This window comes from Pterocles gutturalis, unplaced genomic scaffold, assembly GCF_000699245.1.
Source record: "Pterocles gutturalis isolate BGI_N339 unplaced genomic scaffold, ASM69924v1 scaffold29069, whole genome shotgun sequence".
Lineage (NCBI taxonomy): Eukaryota > Metazoa > Chordata > Aves > Pterocliformes > Pteroclidae > Pterocles > Pterocles gutturalis.
In genome coordinates, this window is record NW_010129070.1 from 1 (window position 1) to 21,161 (window position 21,161).

The following is a 21,161-nucleotide window of genomic DNA, read 5'->3' on the forward strand; positions in this document are numbered from 1 at the left end:
CCCCGACGCTACTCCGCTTGGTAGAGACGATTCCAAGTCCCGGGGCGGGGAGGGGGGGAACGGCCCCCACGGCGCCCCCTGCGCAGACACCGCTCCTGCCCTCTTCCGAGGGGATCAGCACCGCCCACACCCCGCCTCGCGCTCGCGGTAGACGCGTGTGGCGGGATTCTCAGGAAAGGGGAAGGGGGGAATAGGAAATATCCAGCCACTTCCCCCCGAACGGCGTTGGTTTATCCTGGCTCCCGGTTTGCCGAGCCGTTAGACGCTTCGCCGCTTTGAGGGGCGAGGGCGCGGATGGTGGTGCTGTCCTGGCAGGGGCGGAGCAGCAGACAAACAGGCACGACTGTCCACGCCCCGCACCCTCCTGCCCTGCGGGATTGTATGTGAGGGATACACACGTACGGCAGTGTGTACGAATCCTGTCATGGCAGCCCCGCAAGTGGGTGAGGTGAGGGCCTGGGGGGTGTCCTGGCCTGCTCCGGGGCAGCTGGTGGTTCCCTTCCCTCGGGTGGCCCCAGCAGTGGCCTTTGGGGCCCGCCAGAGCCTTCAAGAGAAATGACTTAACAAAGGGCTTGGGTTTCCAGGAAAAGTGCCTCAGCGCTGGAAGAGTGTTACCCAGGTGTTGGAGTGCAGAGTAGCCAGCTGTGTTCCCTTTGATTTACGGACCCACTGCATGCTGCTTCTTTGGCTCCCACTTCACATGTCATGTGCTATATCCTGATAATGCCTCCTGTTGCCCTCAAGCTTCCCCCTCATGTTTGCACACCTCTGTACCAGCCTTCATTGCATCCTAGATCTTTCAAAAAAAAACCCCCTATCCATCCCATCAGTAATCGCTGAGTCCTTACCCATCCAGCACTTCCCTGTGGCTCACACTAAACAGTGCAATCAAAAAATAACCATAAAAACAACAAGGTCCCAGCCAAACACCTACAACAGCCTCCTTGCTCTTGTGCTGCATTCCTTTCTCCACTTTATTCTTGCTCTGTTTTCCATTTTTTCCCCTCCGATTTAAAGGACTTCTGGCCAGTAAGGTTTGTGCTTTTATTTGTTTTAATCTTTAAGGCACCGTCCACACTAAAGGAATTACATAAATTATATCAGAATTTTCTTGCTGAGGGCATTTTCCCATTCAGCCATCAGCGTCCTTACATCTGACATTATACACTCCTGCCTCAGGAATTTGACAGGTACATATGAGTCTGAATAGGTGCCCCCACCCTATACACCAAGCCAAACTGTGGTCTACATTTCAGTCAAAACTTTTTGACTCTGTACACCTTGTGGATACAAGACCACACTGCCATTTATGGGCTTAAGCCTACATTTCCTGACAGTATGGATGAGACAGAGATACATGCCCACGTGCATTCTCTGCTTTTGCAGCATGTCCCGAAGCTAATGCTGGCCAGTCTTTTTAAAAATTGCTCTCACTTGGCCTGCAGATGGGGCAAGGTTTGTGCACTGCTTGAGTGAGCATCGCACCTAGAGGGATGTGTGGATGCCTTCAGCTGAGAAACAGGCATCTTTTTTCCAGCAATTTGTAAAGCTATCAAGGAGAAAGATGGTGATGCAACTTCTGGCACAGAAAGGCTCTGAACTGTTCTCTGACAGAAGCTGGGAAGTATCACAGGAATGATCAGTGTGTGTTGCCTTAGGGTTTTTTACACTTTCCCTGAACAAGGATGCTGTTGGACAAATGGCAGTAGGCTGGATGGCTTTGCTTTCTTCTGTTCCTGGATACTTGCTGGGCTGGGGCAGGGAGTGTGGCAGTCTTCCGTGTCACTGCTTGCCCCAAAGAACACCGTCCTTTGTGGATTAAGTACATTGGTTCTTGCTGTTTCCAAAAAGTAACAAATATCACAAATTAAATTAAAACTGAATGTTAAACTCTTCCAATGGCAGTGGAAATCCCACCCCTATTTTGCCTGCTGCTGCCAGCTCTCTGCATCCTTCCTCAGGTTCCTTCATATCCCCGGGAGGAAACACATGGATTTTGGTTTGGTTTTATTCCACAATTTATTTTTTCTGTTTCTCCCTCGGATTTCCATTCCCTTGCTTGGGACACACATTCTCTAAACAGGCACACATGTAACTATATATACAATAAGGCACAATCACTCATATCCAGATGGGACACTTTGCTGAGAGAAGAAACAGGGTACTGTGGATGATTGCAGCCTGCCCTGGAATACAAGCTCTAACAAACAGATTAAAATGGATTCAAAGGTAACAATGCTCCACAACATGGCTCAAAAGGATGTGGGGGTCATGTTTACCACCAAGCCTGTGCTATGCAGGAGGGGCAATGCCGCTGGCTCTCAGCAAATGCCATCCCATCTGGGAAAAAGAAAGGCAGGGCACAGAGCCACTTCCTTCCTCGCGATTTTAGAGGTGGTAAACAGAAAGGGGATATCCCTCAAAACCATTTGGGGTTTGTAACAGTGCTGTGTTGCAGAGCCCACTCAAGGACGGATGTGGGCTGTATTGTGTAAAATGCTTGTGCCTGTCCACAGGGACAGAGACAATCCAAGCCTCCGACGCTGTTCAGCTTAACGTTTGCTAGGAGGAGCTTTGTGACGGAGGAAGAGGAGCTGGCTGGGTCTGCCCTCGGTCTCTATGGCTGCATCTGTATTGCTGGGTATTAGGTGGCTGGTGGCAAGTTCAGGCACTGACCCCTGACTGTTCACACTGCCTAACAGCTAGCTGACTCCTTGGCTCAGCTTCTGACAAGTCTGGTTCACTGTCTCCAGCGAGCCCAGACTTGACCACAGCTCCATGTCACGCTGTGGACGTGAGTCCCATGGCCTTGAGTCAGAGCAGCTTTTTATTCAGCATTGCAGATACAGCTTCAAGCACTACCATCTAGAATCCAGTCAGGTGAGGGTCTGTTATCTACCTTTCCCTGCATAAATTATTTCTTATGGGCAACAAATACTCTTCAGGTGTAAAAGCTTTTTTGGCTTAGCAACTGCTAGACCCATGACTTAACTAGTATCCCAAGAGTGAATGCAAATCTAGTACAATGCCTAAATACTGAGGGGGGACTGGCTATCTGACCTCCACCAGTTCATTTTCAGTCAGGCCGTACGACTGGAAATTCAGCCATCTAAGACCTCTTATTTGACCTACATAAAGTCAATCATCTGTTTCCAGTAAGCCAGCATGCCTTCTATCACAAGTGGCACTCAGTGGCCACACACTGGAAGTTTCAAAAGAGAATCAGAAGATAGAATAGGGTCTGGAAGTGAAAAAGACTGACGGACAGGCAGCCCTTCTCAATCTGGTCTGGAGCACAGAGGTGGATAGGAAAATTTGCCCTATTGACCTACACAACACATCTGCGCATCGAATCTGCTGGTTGTTACTTTCCACCAGCACTAAAAACACCCCAAAGTTGAAGCACACAGAAAAATTGCCTACCACAGATGGAGGTTTTATGGATCAGCCAGCTCGACCCCCACTTCAAAGGGACTTTAGGCTTTATGATCAATATCCCAAGAGTTTTCCCAATATTTAGGGTTCACATTGCCTGCCATACAGCATATATGGAGAAAACATACTTTTCCCCTATTGTTAAAACATTATTTACTGAAATTTGAAAACCCAAAATATTTCAAAAAGAAGCTACCAAAAAGGCACCATACATGTACATATGTAACTGATGAACTTCATCTAAGACCAATGTGGGGGAGAAGAAGACATTTTGGAGCAGGATGAAGGAGCAGAGGGCCCAGGAGTGGTGGTGGCTGTTGGCTCCAGGACAGCATGTATCAGGTCTCTCAGTCCCCAGGTGTCACCAAGGAACCTCAGCCAACACCTCACTTCTGAACTCCGAAGCAATTGCAAGCCAGTCTCTTGTTCCAACTGTCCCAAAATATGATGGTGCGAGGCAGAGAGCCAGTGAGCAGCCACTCAGCTCCAGGATGAGTCTGGACCTCAGAGGATATCCATATTCTGCTCCTTTCCTGCCATGGAAGGTTTTCCAGTAGCTTCCACCTTGGTTGGGTTAGATGGCTCCTATTCACATGTTAAACCTCCTGTGCCCTGATTGGGTATGTCCTTTAGAGAGGGAAAAAGTAAGGAAATTATGAAAAATCATCATGGGTCTAAGTAAATACAGTGCTGGGGATTCTGTGACCTGGGGGTACTTCGGTAGTTTCCATGCTAGGAGGCAAAGGCAAGCTGCAGCCTGAGCACCAGCATGCTTCCTTCAGTTGCTCCTTGCCAAACCAAGGAGGCTTTTGAAGAGGGGACAGGTGGTTGAGCTGGAATGAGATGTTTCCTCAGGCATCTGTGGCTACGTTATCAGTGGTTAGAGAATACATAAGAAGCAACATGGAACAAGTCCTTCTTTAGCCAGTGGACGTCCTCCTTTATTTCAAGTGGCAGAGGCCCATGTTTGCATGCTTCGAGGGCTGATCATGAAACTAGTATGTGTGTAAACACTATTTTTGCTGGCAAAGCTAACAAAATAAACACATATATAGAGAGACAATATTTATGTACACATGTATATATACGTGTGCACACATGTACATATGTAAGGAAGCATATTGAGATAGTATATATGTGGTTACTGCTGGGGAAAAGTGCTTTTTACTATAAGTGGTTTCAAATTGCTTTCAAAACAGCAGTTGAGCAAGGTGCCTGGTATCAGAGAGCCTCTCCATTTTTCTGAAACTAGAATTTTCTCCATCCCCTCTCTCTCTGTAACACCACCCAGGAGGGCTGGTTGTTTTAAATACCCTGCCTTGCAGCCTCTGCAAGGCCTGAGATTTGATACTTCTAAGGTGTGGGGAGCAGCAGAAATGTTGGTGTGTTCTGTCACAGTTGCCATCTTCATTAGTCAGCAAAACCCACCGATATTTTAGGAGCCATCATCATGCTGACCAACAGTCTTACCTGTGCATCATGGTTACACTGTGCCCTGGTCCTGCATGGCTGACGTTGAAGGCTCACTGGCAGTCTGTAAGCCCACTGCGTCTTGCAGTGGTTCAGGTGCCAGTGGTGTTTCTTCAGTGTCTGTGTCCTTTGCTTCAGTTTCAGTTTCAGCTTCTTCCTTCTCCTTGTTCCCCTTTTCCTGTTCATAGACGCTGCCTTCTTGCTCTTCTCCCTGCAGACCCTCGCACACCTTCTCCTCCTTGTCTCCAGAGGAAGGCTGGGGAGAGTTCTTCTCCTCTGGGGCACCACGACACACCTCCTCCGGGGCACCACGACACACCTCCTCCTTTATATCCCCTGCATTACTCTTGCAAGGAGTAACTTTCTCTGCCTGTTTTTCCCCTTTTTCTTCATCTTCTGATCTGTGGGATCCTCTCCTTGATGGGGGCTTCTCATCAGACCCCACCTGTTCCTTTTGCTCTTTGCTCCCTGTTTCTGCCTCCTCTGCCTTGCCCTTGGGCCCAAACACCTCATCCCCGTCTTCCTTGCCACCATTTTCTGGAGAAGAAAGGTTGACCCCTAAATCTTCCCCATCTCCATACTCAGACAGAGATCTTCGGAACCTTCTGGAGGGAGGTCTGCGCTTTATCGATCCTCGCGTCCGCACCTTGGAGGCAGGAAAAACAGACATTGAAGCAGACAAAGAGAGCAGTACTGGAAAGCAGGAAGGCACAACAGAGGAAAATACCATGGAAAACTTGATTGCTATGCTGGTGGCCTCACTTTTGATGCTTTGCTACTGAAAGGTAGGGATGATGAGGGCTCCTACCCATGAGAGACTACTTCAGAGGACAAGGAAATCCTTAATATATGCCTCCTTTCCTTCTGTAAAGCTGGTGCTGGAGGTCATTGTCTCAATTTAAAATATGGCTGCTTGTCCAAGTTAGACCCTAACCCAAAGATGCTGCATTCATTACACAGATGTTGCTGACTTTGGATGCCTTGGCCTTTTCTACTTTTGTCAGCTTAGTGGTTGAGGAAGGAGTCTGCACTTCAGCTGAGGATGGTGAATGCAGGTTACAGCTCCCTCTTTAAGTGCTGTGCACTCTATGGGACACCTGGCAAACCATCGTGCTCTTTGTAGCTCCCTAAACTGCATCTCAGCCAATTTTGACATTTGTTGGCACATGGCACCACCTCCTCACAGTGCTCCCTGTGCACCCACCCGCCACCCTGTTACTGCTGAGCCGAAGTCACTAAGTCCTACCACTTCAGCTCTTCCCTTTACCCGTTTGGCCAGGAAGGCATCTAGAGCTGCTGGACCATGAAGCTCCACATGCAGGTGGGCAGCCAGGAAGGCACTGAAAGGCTGTTTTGAACCCGGCGCATAGATCTCCTCCCTTGGCTACACGTGCACACTGCTATGGCAGGACTGACGGCTACGGCCTCCTCTTCCTCTTCATCCCCAAGCAATAAGCAAGCCTTATCCTGCTTTGATGGAGAAATCCTAGCACATACCCTACCTTGTTATAGAATTGCAGCTGAGTGCCTTCCGGGGGTTGATCAAAGCTGACGGGGGTCTCATTCACTTCACTGGGCTGGGACTGAATCCCTGGGCTGCTGGGCGTTGAGGGAGGGGTGCTGAACGGAGAAACCAGGGCTTTCAGACCAGGGCTTTTGGGAGATGCTCCCGGCAGCAGAGCAGCTGGAGCAAAAGCCAGATTGGCCTGCAAAGAAAAATCCCTGTCACAGGCGTGTACTGCATGTGTTAACCACGTGGAGGAACCCTTGCTCTTGCTACAGGAGCTGCCACATCTCTCAGCTGTCACAACTCACATACCTTCTGGTTATGGGTCTCTCCTGGTGACACTGTCAACAAACAAGTTGGGGCAGAGAAGTTATCACTGGACATTTGCCCTTCCCCAGCAGCTGGATCTCAGGATGTGTGCTTTTGTCATCCTGAGGCCTTTTGGGATTTTCCAGTGACCCAGCCAAGCCAGCATAGTCTCTATGGTGGCTGAGCTGGGAGAAAGTCTGACCACGCAGCCAGCAATCACTTCAAGATTTAAAGCATCCCTGTGTTTGCCCAAGCTGACCTCGCATTTTCAAGCCTGGTCTGCAGGTCTTCTGAATGATTGGCACAGTTGTGAGGAGTGAGAAGACCATGGAAAGAAGCAAGTTCGTGATTAACTGCAGCAAAACACTTTCTGCTGGCCTGCCACTAAGAAGCTCTCGTAGGCAATTGTCCTTGGGTGCATTCAGAGGGACACAGCTATGAATAGGCTTATGTTGTGCCTGGGCGGCCGGGAGGCACGGTGCTCTGGAGTTGCACATACTGCTTGGAGAGGCAGGGCACTATGTCTATGGGCTATCGAGTGCTGTGTTGCCCTCAGCAGCAAGAATCAGGCACTGCAGAGAGATATAAAAAGGGCAAGAAGCACTGGGTGTGTTTGTGTGTAACTGGGGGAACCAAGGCAAGGGAAGCACAGAGCTTCTAGGCACACGTAAGGCAGTGCCAGAGCCCAGAGCGCACTCCCCACTGCCAGGATTTTAGCTTCCTGCAGTCAAGGCCAGCTCCCCGACAGGCTGCAGGTGACACAGTTTGACTTAGACTACTGCAAAAAAAGAGCTGGAAGACATTTCAGCCAGGGTTTCCCACACTTTCTCTTGCAAGCTGCATTTACATTGAGGCTTCTGCCCCTGCTCCCTATCTCAGCTGTGCTGCTGCCATGCCCAGCCATGTACCCCGCAGATCCAAATGATCCTGACACAGGCACTGATGTGCCTGAGGGTGGCTGCACTGTTGCTGATGCTGGCTACCATCACCAGACCTGCTCTGCCTTCCTTGTTTGTGTATTGTGGGACTGGGCTCTGGTCGATGAGGCCAGTGCCCTGCTTACCTAGCTGTCACCCTTGGCTCCTGGATCCCCTTACCCTGTGGCTGCTCTGCAAGGGAAGTAGCCATGACAAATGCCAATCAGTTTGAATTTGCTGGGGCAGCCCTATGGGCTCTTCCAGGACCTACCTGCAGCTTTTCAATCATGGGAGAGCTTTTCACCTTGACCTTGGGAAAGGGGCAAGCATTTGGAGACCGCTTCTGCAAAACAAAATGAAACATGAAAAAGTCACAGTAAAGTAGGTGAAAAAGAGGAAATATAATGAAGGCAGAAAACTTGTAAGAGAGAAGCAGAAAGTGATAGTAGAAGAGCACATGAAGCCTCATATAGCATCTTCACACAAAAATTTGCTTTCTCTTTCCTGACCCTGCTCTCTTTTTGTTATCTATCCATCCTAGGGCTCTACTTACATGTATCCTTCCTCTGAGAGAAAAGGTGACTGTCTGGTTTCTGGCTGAAGTATCTGAGTTAGGTGATGTGAAATGGCTCTGCTGCTACATGGCCTTCACTAAGGTATCTAACCTATGACACAGTTTCCCCTGGTATTATTTCAGGACGGGACAGATTAAAATTCTAGCTCTTAAGGGGTACAAGCCTTAATGTTGGTAAACCTTGTGAACTTTTTGTGATGGGAAAGACTTTCTGCCACCACTTGACTAACAGAGTTAAAGGGTATCCAATAGTATGGGCAGGAAAGGTGTAAGTGGCAGGAAAGGTAGATCTGTGAAAGGCTGAAAACAGTTTGAGAAAGGGAGAGCATTGCTTTGAGAAGGGGCATATTGCTTTTTTCAGGTCCAAAGGAAAAAGAAGGAATCTAAGATTTTAAAGCTTGTGCTCCTTTGGAGTAGAGGCAGCAAGAGCCTGTAGCTGTCAGTAAGGGAGGACAAAGAACCACTCCCTTGTTAAGGGCAGGTGACAATGTGAAAGTTGGTGGGTATCCTCATACCTTGAAATACAGAATGACAGAAGTGACTGGAAAGGGCCTGAGCATAAACTTTAGTGAGTACAGCCAGCTTACTGGGACCTGCTCATTCAGGGGTGCTGTATGGGGAACACCTCAAGACAGTATTCTGTGGGTATTGCTGACAAAACACCTCTTCACTCTGGATTAATTATTCCCTTTTTCTGAAGAAGGAAAAATCTCAAGAGCAGAACTATTACACCATTATACTCAAACATCTAGAGTTCATCTGAAGGCAACAAACAGCATGGATTCTCCTTGTGCTAAGCACTGTTCAAATCTAATAAATGCCAGCAGTTCCTGCTTTAAAATGTTTTAAAGGTGGTAACTGGGTGGATCCATCAGTGCTCGTAGGGTAAAAACAAAAGCAATAGGAATGGGATGTGTATCCATGCTACAGGAGTGGGAAACAGCATAGAGCTGACTTGGAGCCAGTACGTGTGTGTGAGCAGGGGAAGGTTTGAAGCTGCATGACTTATGTCTTTTGCAGCACAGCCTGACCTCTCTGCTATCACCAAACTCATGTCTCAGGACGGAACAGGTTGCAGAGAGGAGAGACCTTGTCCCCCTGTTAAATTGATACTCACTTGCTCATCATTGTCACTTGTCTCAGTTTTGTGGGAATACAATGGAAGGGAGCATGGTGGTTTCCTCCGAGTTGGCTTATGTGGTGGTACCTAAGAGAAGAAAACAACCAACTCAGCAGCAGGGAAATTATTTAAAAAAAAAAAAAAAAAAAAAAAAAAAAAAAAGAAGTGAAATTCAAGCATCAAAGGGCATGCTGTGTAAGTGATCTGCTTGGATGGCAGGGCTTAGCTTGCCTAAAGGAGGCATCCAAAGGCAGCACAAGGTATTAGCATACGGGCATGTGGCCAGCACGCTAGCTGTGCTTGCAGCATCTCAAGGCCAATCCTAGTGTTGCAAAAGCAGTCTGTACCTCTTTCCACAGCATGAACCGTGACACATCAGGCTCTGTGCAAAGGACACTATTCTGTGCTGTGGAGGATGGAGAAGACTTCCTAGAAACTTCATCTTCAAAGCATCCTGCTGGAAAGCCCCTCACACTGGAATATGTTGTTATTGTTCTCCTTCCTGTCTTATTACCAGGATTTCCTTTTAATGAGTCTCCACTGCCTACCTGGTTACTGATTTTCCTATTTTGCATTTGATATATTTTAGGGGCAAAAAGAGGAATTCTGACTTTCTCAACATGCCCTACAGCCCCATTTGCTTCTCTCTAATGAAGAAGAGCAGCTGACAGAAACAGGGCCTCAGATGTAACCTTTAATTTGACTAAGAAACAGATTCTCCAGCAGAGAAGGAACAAGGCAACTTAACAGCAGGGTCACCAGTTCCTTCTGAATGTCCTCAGGCTCTCAGAAGTATGACAGTGCTCACTAGGAAGGAAGAGACACATAACACAGTACCTATGGAGTTGCTTCTTCATAACTATTGCTCTAGTCTTGATAACAAGCAGTCTCTATTTTTATGCCAGTTGTGTTGCCTCCTGCCAAGCTGTTAACGCACTTTTTATCTGTTAACAGACAAAATACTCAGATAATACTGTGGATCTTGGATAACATCCACAACACAATATTTGGATAATTTTGTTACCTTCTAACAGGCAGGCATATAAAAAGTTGGATTATGGCATCTTTGCCCTCTGTAGAGTTGGCTGTCTTGGAGGACCTGGAGACTTGGTGTCACTTAACTTCTGGTAGTGCTGCAACCACCCATGGCAATGCTGTGTCTCTAAGCAGCCAAAGGCAGCCCTGCCCTTATTCTTATGTCATGCTAGCCAGCAATAATAGCATGTCTTATTGAAACCCCACCATTTTGCAACCATGCAATGCTGTGCTGTGCATCAGTGAATGTATCAGAGGTTCCCTTTGCTGGCATGGGTCAAGCAAGGGTTAAAGACCATCTACTCATCCATTAATCTGAAGCCAGCTTGAGAAAGCGGGTGGGGAAGTGACAGATGGCTTGGAGAGAAAAGGCAGGAAACTTTGTCCTCTTCTGTCTCTGGAGAAAATTAGTTTCCCCTCACTGTGAGGCCCCTCCACGCTGCCTTGGCTTGGGAGCAGCAGAGGTCTGCAGATAACACAAGAGGGGTCTGGGAACTTGCTGCCTTCTTAAGGGTGAGGGACTTACTGCAATTAAATCCCATACCTTAAAAAGAGGAAATTACTGTAATGGGACAGATGGAGTGGTGTGCTGGTGACTAGAGGGGAAAAAAAAAAGTGGTTAGGAAGAGATTGGATATTGCCATCCTGGGGCCCAGCTATGGGATTGCTAACCTCTGATGGTTGCATGCCAGCCCTGCTGGACAGAGGTCACCACTGCATCCAGCCAAAAACAGGAGTGGTGACAGGGAGGATCCCCTTAGGCCCAGCCTGGGACATGCTGAAATCAGCTGAGCAGCAGAAGGAAGCAGTTCAGTTTTAAAGGGGCACCCACTGACTGAAGAGGGCCACTAGTAAACATTTACAATTCTAAAAAAGTGCATAATGATACAGGGGGCTCTCCTAAAATGTCAAGCTCCATCCATAAAGACTCTGACTCGCCTTTCTTCCTAAGAGATGTATTCTAGTATTTTGCTTATTTGGTGAAAGACAGGTTGTGAGGTAATGCTTGGCATTGTGGGTTTTCAATAAAACAAAGTTTCAGCATGATAGAGAGAGGCACAGACTCTGAAATGACATAGGGAAGAGGTAATAAGGCCAAGTAAAGAGACAGCTTTCTCTCTGAGACCTGTACAGAAGGAATTACCTGGAGGAAACCTTCTTTTGTGAACAAGGTGCCGGTGACCTGCCACTGGCTTCTACACTGCATAATCTGTTGTTTGTTTTCTTTGTCCATGGCTCAATATTAGCTATTTCATTATTCATTGTTGCCGTCTGCCCACAAAAGCCAGCCCAGATAGTACATGCATTACTGTTTGCTACTGTTAAGCATATATGTGTACCCTGTGTGTGTGTCTCAGTTACAGTGTCTAGTTGTCCTGAGGTATGGCTCTACCAAAATACTTGTCCACAAGTCAACAACGCATGGAAGACACTGTCATAGTTTGCATTGCACTAGGAGACAAATCCTTTGTGAAGATTCAAAATCAAGGTGGATTCATGCTCAGATCCCTGATGCTCTAACTTCTCAGGCAGAGGCAAGTGCCTCATTTCCCACTCAGTTACCTGCTGGTGGCTGCAGAGCTCCTTACCTCTTTTCCAGTGATATTGGCTGCTTGCTCTTTGAATTTCCCTGCTAGCTGAGCCACTGAGGGTGATGCCGACTTGTCCACCTCTGAGTTGGTCTCTGCTGGCCTGTTCTAACAAATCAGAAACAAGAAGTTATGAGCAAAGGCTGGGAAAAGCAAGCAGGCTAGGGAAAAGCCTGCGTATGTGTTATAAAGTTCAAGAGTAAGCAAGGACTTAAAGCAGAATTTCTCACATCTGGCATCAATCATCCAGTCTGAGAGCAAGAGGTTTGGGAAGACAGGACCTAGCAGAATTTTCAAATATCCCAGTAAATCAGTAATTCATGCAGAGCCTTTCAGCCTACACTCAGTATTTTTCACTGGAAGCAAACTAAGTGTTTCAAGCCAAGTGTCTGTTCCCCATCTTTTCCTCACAGTGAGCAGATGGAGCAAGCAGTAAAGGATGTTCCCATACACCTTCTCAGCCCTCCCATCCTTTTTTTACTGCCCTGGTCACCGGCACCCTTCCTTTTCCAGTGGTTCTGCTGCAAGAAGCCATTCCCTGTCCTTGCAGCAAGCCAGCATCTGCTTGGGGATGTCCCTGTGCTGTTCTGCTTTTTTGGCAGTGAAATACTCAGGCGGGTGGGGGGGGAGGGAGGAAATACCAGGGCTGAGAGAAGCTTCCCCTCCCCTGATATGATAACAGGCTGAGATGCAGGAGGCTTGCTGGAGACTGGATGGCACAGCTCGTCCCACAGCACGCAGCCCTGGTGTCATCCCACATTTACCTTGTTTACTTTGCTATGTGTATATCAAGCAACATGAGTAGAAAGCCTTGAAATCAAAGTTGATGAAAGGAAGTCTTTGTTCTTCATCTCTAGTATCTGATGCCAGGGAAAACCGAACCAGAGGAACTGCGAACAACTAACCAACAATCCTTGTTTTGTTAGAGGTGGAGACCTCAAAACAACAATCCAGGCTACAAACCATCAGCAAGGAACCTCTGCTCCCTGTACCACCACCATGAACACATGGCCAGCACCACACTTCTCACCCCTCTGCCTGCATACTCTTCTGCTTCTGTCAGAAAGTTTTCCCAAAGGCTGTTGCTAGATGAATGCATTTATGCTTCTCCAAAGGCTCCAGGAGAGCCCTTCCTTCTCCCTTTATGTCACTCTGCCTGGGAGGGACCTACTGTCTTGTTAACACAACCACTCCCTCAGCATCGCTGAAGGTGAAAGGTGGAACACCAATCTGGCCCATCTATGGACCATCTCCTTTGGGTCACCATGCTATGGGGGATGGAGACATAGTTGAAGAAACTTGAAATCATATTAAAGAAGGGATTTATTTAGACTCCTAGTTTCTAGATTAAAAGCAAATTGAGGAGGTTACATTAAGGATCATCTCATCATCTGCAGATTGGAGCACTCTCTAGTCTGAAATACCTGGTAGAGAGCAGCCTGTTTGCACTGTGGAAAAAGGCCTTTCCCTTTCTCAAAAAGCTGTAAATAAATGCTCCCAATAAATATTATCTTCTTTCTCCCAGGCCCTCAAGCCCCAGTAGGTATTTGCAATTCCCTGTTTCCAGGATCCTGACTACATGTCCCCCAGTAAACTTCCCATGTACTTCAGACCCGCTTTCCCGCATCCAGCCACAAAAGCCATAGCAAGCTGTTTCCTCTCAGTGAACTTCTAGCATCTTCCCCCCCCCCATCTTTTCAGCCTTCATTAGAAGAATTACAGGCAGGGGAAGTGGCAGATAAGGGGAATGGAAAAAACAGTGAGTTAAGCAGATCAGCAGGGCAACCTGCTGCACACAAAAAATGATGGCTGGGCTAAGTGGGCAGGGAGAGTGGTTCCCAGCTGCAGGCTGGCTCCCCACCATGAGGGGAGGGCAGGCTGGAAAGAGGAGGGAGCAAAGAATGAACCTGAGGAAGGCAGGATGGATTGGGAGGCTTGGCTCAGCACACCAGCTCCCAGAATACCTGGGCATGGCAGAACAGACACCTGAACCGAGGACTCAGTTGAGGCTGAGGAGCTGCAGGTGCTCAGTGTCTGTGGTGGAAGGATTGCCTCCCTCATAGTCCCTTTTTCTCTAAGAGCTTCTTTCACAGCCCTTTGCCTTTACCCAGAAAAGATAATGCACTTCCTCTTGGCCTCTTTGACCTCTTGTTTTAGGGTGGTTGTTTTTTCTTTCAATTTTTTAAAATTTTTCTTTTTTTTTTTAGTATTTTTGAGTTACAGTCTGAAAACACAGCTTCCTTTCTTTAGATTTGATCAATGCTGTGAGGCTGGAATGATTCCATGCATTTCTTGTTTTGCTGGTAGCAGGCATTGATGGCAACACAGCTCTTGCCAGCGTGAAGCTCGCCGGTTGGGGCGCAGGAAGCAGTGGACATGCCATTCTAAGATTAGCACAAGTAGCCCACCGACTCTGTCTTCCCGAAACTGCCAGCTGCAGACTCTCCAACTCTCCAGTTACGCTACACATTTTGCAATAGGAAAAGTCCTTTCTCAGGTCCTTTCTGGCAATTACACTGTCATCCTGTATCCAGCTTTTTCTACAGCTTCCTTTTTTTTTTTTTTTTTTTTCTTTTCCCCCCAGCTGGTGTGCCAGGCTCTGTATCTTCTAGTGAAGGGAAAGTGCTGTACTGGGGCACTCGGGTGCAAAAAGTTCCCTTCCCCACACTGAACCAAGAACATGGTTCCCCTGACTTCCAGAGGCTGGACTGGCAGTCTCCCTCCCACTGGGAGGAAGCTGGGAAGCCTCAATTTCTCTCTCTCACCCTGGTGTGTATACCAGCCCTGAGCCTCTTCCATGACTAAGACACGTGTCTGCTCCTGTCACCCAAGAGCTCAGTGCTGGCTCTCTCCTGCCCATCATATTAATGCAACCTGTCGCATTCCTGGTCATTTTTCCTGTCTCGGTGACATAGCCCACCACTTTTATGAATGGTGAAGAGGAGCAGCTCTGCTCTTTTTTGGCAAAAAGGGCAAAATTACTTATATGTTGATTTTGTGCTCTTTGCAGCCAACTGCTGATTCTTTTCCTTTTCAGAAGAGAAGCGTGGTCAACCTGTATGGGCTAAATCCAGCAAGCTAAGGTAAAAGACTTACTCCATCAGTAATTTGGTGACTGCTACTCTGAGGTCTTTTGCTGTTCTGCCAAAATAAGTGTCTAAGCATTGCATATTCTGAAAAATGAAGACAGAGTGGCAAAACAGGAATTGAGTTACACCATCCATGTAAGCATGGCACTAGCTGTGAAAGAGGAAGTGCAACTAGCAAGTTCTCTGTAAGGGGTTTCACTTTCCTCTTCCAAGTAAGTTTATACAGTTGAGTACATTTGAAAATGGTTTTCAACTCCATCTTTCTTCATCTGCTTTTAAAGCTGAACCTGTTCCCTTTGGCAGCACTGGAGAAGAACAATCTCAGCTTCACTGGCGCTTTAATGTGCCAGAAAATGCAAGGGCTAGTAAGGATGCCTGATGTGGGAGTAATAATGTCTCACAGAGGGGGGCCCTCAGGACAGCAGTGTCATTACCTGGCTCAGTGACATTTGCCAATTCTCTTGCTGGAGCCTGTGGACCCACTGTGGGCACCAGGTGACAGAAGGTTGATATTAAAGGCCCACAGAAAATGGTCAAGAGACTGAAGAGTTTCTCTGTGCATCCTGTTTGGGTGCTCACCAAGAGCTTTTCTTAAAGATCATGGATTTAAGCTACAGGTGGGGAGTGTCACTGCAGACAACAAGTTCCTTATGAAATCAAAATTGCAAAGACTCCTGGGGAAATCCGGAAAGCCAGGGGTGATTTTGGGGATGAATTTGAATGTCCTGCTGGGACTGGTGCAAAACTGTCTCCAACAACCTTCAGCCAGCAGTTTTGGCCATGACTCACCCCCTTGCAATTGAAAGCTATCATAACTCCATCTCATGGAACTGGTATCCCACCAGATTTGTTACTGTCCATAATATGCTACTGAAAATACCAGTCTGAAAGGGTACCAGTGGGGGTCAGAAGCAGATACTGAAGGAGAATTGTGTACCTGGTTTGTCTGATGAAAAGAGCAAAGGTCTATTAGCTGCCATACAGTGGAGTGTTTTGACGTAAGCAGAACTTAAATACCAGCTGAATAACAGCAGAGATTTGTACTGTCCTACTCTCCTTCCCTCCCCTATGAATCCTCTGACTTGTCTGCTTTTGCAGATAGGATGTTTTGGCCAGATGGAGCACCTTTTATCTCAGATGCAAGCCCTCCACAGCACTTTGCAAGGCTCGAGTATTCAGCAGCTATGAAATCAGAGATGGTTACACAATTGTTGGTACTGGTCCTGTGCACTTTCCACCCTCATTCTCATGCAGTTTCATCTAGACATGGTTTTGAGGCCCGTCCATGACTTCCATATCTTTCCTTTGCTTCTAAAGAGCTTCACAGGAATGATTCCCTGAAGCCCCTTCTCACACCAGTCCTTTTTGCCAGCCACCTTCCCATACCCTGCAATTGCACAAGCTCTGCAAAGCTCCCCCATGACTCTCATGGGGTTTTCTGTTGCTGCACACGCAACCTACCTCAGCAAAAGCGAATACGGCAAAAATAATGACAAATATAGTATATCACAGGCAGACACAATGACGCATCCGAGGTTCAGGGCTTGTGTCTTGATTACACAAACAGGATCCAGGAATAGTGGTACTCAGCACCCAGCTCTCAACACTGTGCCCCAAGAAGGGAGCTGCGAGTATGCCAGATAAAAACAAGAGAGGGTCAGTGCTCTTGGGGTGCAGTTTCATAAGCTCCTGGTTTTGGCAGAAAGACAGCTTATGTTTCCAACTGCTCATTCTCCCTTGACCTTTCCTTTCCCCCTTCCCTCCCTCCCTTGCACCAGTGTGAGTTTGTGGGGCTGTGCTGTAAACTAGATCACTGAAATGATCTGGGCTAAAAATACATCCCTTAACTCTTTACAAGGTTATTTTTAACCCAGATCATTTCAGCAATTGAGTTCACAGCACAGCCTGACAAGCGCTTGCACTGCCGTAGCAGGAGGGGATGGAGGAGTGTCAGGAGCAGACCAGCACAGGGGTGAAGACTTCCCTTTAACCGCTCCAGTGAGAGGCTGAGGAAATCGCATCCTTATGTGTCCTCCCATTCAGAGGGTTGATATGACAGAAGAATCATATTTTTGCATGCCTGCTAGTAAGGCTGTTTTGGTCTGTGGCACTGGTATTTCATCTTGCAATTTGTTGCCTCCCACCTGAGACACAGCTGAGTGCAGGCTGTGAACCCAGGGAGCTCCTCTGAGCCATCACAGCGAGCATGTTACTGGCAGCCAAGTGATTTGGGAAAAGTTTCTGTTAAGCATCCCCAAAAGCCCCATAAATACTATGTCAGAGATTTCCAGAAGCCCCACTTCAAGCAGCAGCAGCTACACGTGTGGCTGGGGAGCAGGTTTTACTCTCTGCATGGCAGGGGCAAAGCTTTATACCTGTAGGACCTGCTCAGCTAAGGAAGGTATGGGGGACACATGTGTGGGAAGGGAACTACTGAAGTCAAAATAAAACATCGTCACACTCTGGAGGCCAGCAAGAAACACTGGGAAGCAGTGCTGTGGTTTCTTTTGAAATTAAAGCATCAACCCTCACCAAGGCACTGGATTTCAGAAGCCTCTTGCAGACCCCCTCTTCCCTGCCTAGCTCAGCCCTCTGAAGGCAGATGACATGCTTTCTGCACAAAGCCTTCCCAGACACGACACCTACCCTTCTCATTTTTCAGTAAGGTAGCTGCAGGATTTGAGGAGCCAGCCAGTCATAGGTCCTGTCTGCATGGGAAAGCTTATACCACATGCACTGGGCTAACTCTCTCGGCTTGCATGGGGAGCCGTACGGTCTTAGTCTGATAGAGGTGCCTGGTGTTCAGTGTAACTGAACTCATTCACAATCAGCTTGTCTGAAAAGAGACATTCTCAAACTTCTCAAGTCCCTGTTTCTGACACAGAAAGCAGTATTTTGGGAATGGCGCATTAAGCTGTAGCAGGGAACATGCCTCCTTTCAGGGGTCCCCAGGAGTGAGGGGGGGTGAATGTCTCCTGCCCCCGCAGTGAGGTGCTGCAGCCTCTCTCCTGAAAAGCCTCCCCTGCAGAGACGGGGTTTGATGAACTGGAGATGTCCTACTTGCTTGTGGACCAAGCAAGGGAGAAGCGACAGCAGTACTAGCTCCTCCCATACTGCCCCACCGATTTGGGGTGGCCATTGCCATAGGCAAGAACTTCTCCCTGCCCCATCTTTTATTTGACCGCTGAGGCCAGCTGGAGGCAAAAGGCCACCAAATATTCACACAGTACATGATCTAAAGTACAGTTCCTGTCTTTCTGGAGAGGACATGAACTTGCGCTCTGAAGAATGTGCCATGAATGCATCTCATTATGAGCCAAACACACCTGTGTGTCAGACCAGGCCTACCTTTTTAAAGGACACAACCGTATTCGATAATGACGCAAAACATAATAGTAATGTGTCTGCATGAAGTGAAGTGACAAAATCTTCCCCTCAGTTAGGAGTATCCATGGATTACCTGTTTTAAAGGTAATACTTTGCAAGCCCTAGGTTCATTTATTGTTCAAGGAAGATACTCCAAAGAAACCTGGAATGGGTTCCTGGGTGTGTCTTAGCCTTATAGCAGAGAATAGTGCAGAATGGACAAGTTTAGGTTTGCCCAGGCAAATCTGTCACACTTTTTGTCTTGTTCAATGGCAGGAAATAGATAACTGAATTTTCATTTTCAACCTCTTCTTTACAGGCACCAGTTGTTTTGGCTCTCACATTTAATAAGTGCAGATAAGGTTAGCTGGGCAGCTCATAAGCAACTCCTCTTTAAATGAACTGGAAAAAGCTCAAGAATAGTTTTTTAATTAGGATTGGACCCAAGCTACCAATGGAAAAATCTCTCTAATATGTAGTTTGTAGTTTCATTCAAAGCCACCCCTATGCATCTCCCATTTAGATGAATCCTGCTTTGCACTCTCCTGCCAACATAACCTAAACTGATTCATTTATCTGTGTCCATGTGAGTACATCAGTGGCATCAGGACCACATTGAAAGGGGAACATTGTTCAGACTGGGAAGGGAGAGATAAGTTAGCAGAGTTGGTTTAAAGCAAAATCCCCCAAAGGAGCAAACTGAAAGGCAATAGGGTGGGAAAATAACTGAATCACAGCATCAGGAACTGGGCAGCGAAAATCAGGAGAGGCTGCTATCCACCATCTGAGCCTGCTCATTCTCCTCATGATCCACAAAAGCATCAAGGCAGGCTGAACGCAGCTTGTGCAGGAAGTGGGTGGGCTCGCACTCACGTTGGCCCATTTTCTACATCCCTAGAAGGAAATTTCACGATGCTTGTTCCGACTAGAGCTCAGCAGTGTGCTGGGCCCCTGGCTCAAGAAGCAACACATCCCAAGATGTAAGCCCTAAATAAATAAACCTCTTCTTGCAACACTGACCCTTCTCTGTCCCAGCGAAGCATCTTTCTTCCCACCTCTCTCTTTAACCTTCTTCACAAATCATTCTCACTGGAGACCTTCAGGTGCTCTGTTTCAGGAGCTATTTATGTGGTTTATTTATTCACTTGGTCTCTATCTGGCAATGAAGTTGCTCCTTCTCTGGTTGTGGTAAATTTTAATTATTGGCAGAAGCCCCAGCTCCAAGTGGCTGCAGCTGTGGCTCTGTGATACCTTATAGCCAGTCCTGTCCATCATTGTGTCACCGTAGCCCGTAGCATCCTGGGATTCAGGGCCAATGCTCCTACCTGCATTTCCTACTATTTATTATAGAATAGGAGTGATAATTACTCTGCTCCACCAAAGTAAAAGCTACCGTGTGAGCCACATCGACACCTACCTCTGGTGGGGCTAGGCTAGCTCTGCAAACTTTGCATATCAGAGCTTTATCACAGTTACTTTCCAGGAGACGACAAGACCAGAATACCTTGCAGATCTTTCAGGTGTATCCTAAATGCTGGAAAAGAAATCATATTTTTCTACTTCTCTCTTTCTGTTGTGTTTTCTTTGATCAGCCTGTACCAGAAGCTAAACACCTCCATTTCACATCCCAGATGAGAATTCTGTGAGCTTTAAGAATGGCAGCATACACAGAGTCCTCATCCTTTTCCTCCAAGCTGCCATCAGATGGCTCAGCAAAGAGGAATAACTCGCCTCAAACGGCCATGGGTCCCCCGCTGCCAGGATGCAGGAGTGAAACACAACAGAAAGTAAGATTTCCATTTGAAAGATTCAAAGAGAATTCTGGGGCTGATATCAGGACACACAATCCAGCTGTGAAAGAGTAAAAGGGTATGTTGAGGTGTGTAGTAATGATCTCAGCACGCTCTACAGAATCTTTGGTTGTTGTGGACTGGGAGTGGCATTTTAAAGGTCATCCAAACAGGTTTCTAGTTTCACTTGCAACAAAAGGAATTGGTGGTAAGCCTCTGTCTGTCTCACATGAGAGTGTGCACAACTGTGCAGAACCACTGCATTACCAAGATAAAGCTTTTTCTATGTTAAGATCAAGCCTCAGTCAGTGCAGAGTGGCCTCCACATCTGGTTGATGCCACACACAACACATGCAATCTTCAGTCTTGCAGCTCCAGGGCAAGCAATCTGTAGCCTGTGGGAATATACTGTGAATGCTGAAGCTTGGGCTCCAGATTTCTGAATACTCTCTGAACACAACGGGACCTCAGATTAGGTTTGGGACTAGTCTGAGCTTTTGGGCCCCAAAGATGGGCTCAAGACTCCTCTGACTCAGGCACACACATCTCTTCTGCATATATCTCTACATAGCTGTAGATTCTGGTTTCCTTCAGAGAAAAAAGTCCTCACAAACTGAGAAATGTCAAAAAAGGTTGAAAAATATTAGACACAGAAGTTCTGGAGAGAGGCAGCAGGAGGTAAGGACTCCTGATTACACAGGTTACCTTCAAGGCAGTCAGTGTTGTTCGAGGCCAGTGGTCTCCAGCAGCTTTCTTCAGTGCTAGTCGTAATGAAAACAGGAGCTCTCAAAGCAGCCCTAACAAAGATTTGACTAGAACTACTGAAGTGCATGTTGTAGGAGTGCAGATGTCAGGTCTTCTCTTAAAACTCTTTATTTCTGTAACATTTTCAGTGGAGAGCAAGCTTCTTGCCTGAGTGCAAACCACTGCCGACCAGTCTCTTGAAGTCTGTGAATAAGT

General features: G+C 47.3%; 1 protein-coding gene across 1 annotated transcript in view; it reads right to left on the reverse strand.

Annotated features, from left to right (window-relative positions):
• Positions 1-4,906: 4,906 nt before the first annotated feature.
• RCSD1 (RCSD domain containing 1) overlaps positions 4,907-21,161 on the reverse strand; it is a 32,205-nt gene continuing 15,950 nt past the window's right edge. Inside the window, exons 2-6 of the mRNA XM_010079842.1 lie at positions 11,957-12,064; positions 9,330-9,419; positions 7,910-7,981; positions 6,408-6,611; positions 4,907-5,551 (exon numbers count right to left, since the gene is read on the reverse strand). Of these exons, the coding sequence (XP_010078144.1) occupies positions 4,919-5,551; positions 6,408-6,611; positions 7,910-7,981; positions 9,330-9,419; positions 11,957-12,064 (1,107 nt within the window). The 3' untranslated portion in view covers positions 4,907-4,918. The remainder of the gene's footprint in view (positions 5,552-6,407; positions 6,612-7,909; positions 7,982-9,329; positions 9,420-11,956; positions 12,065-21,161) is intronic.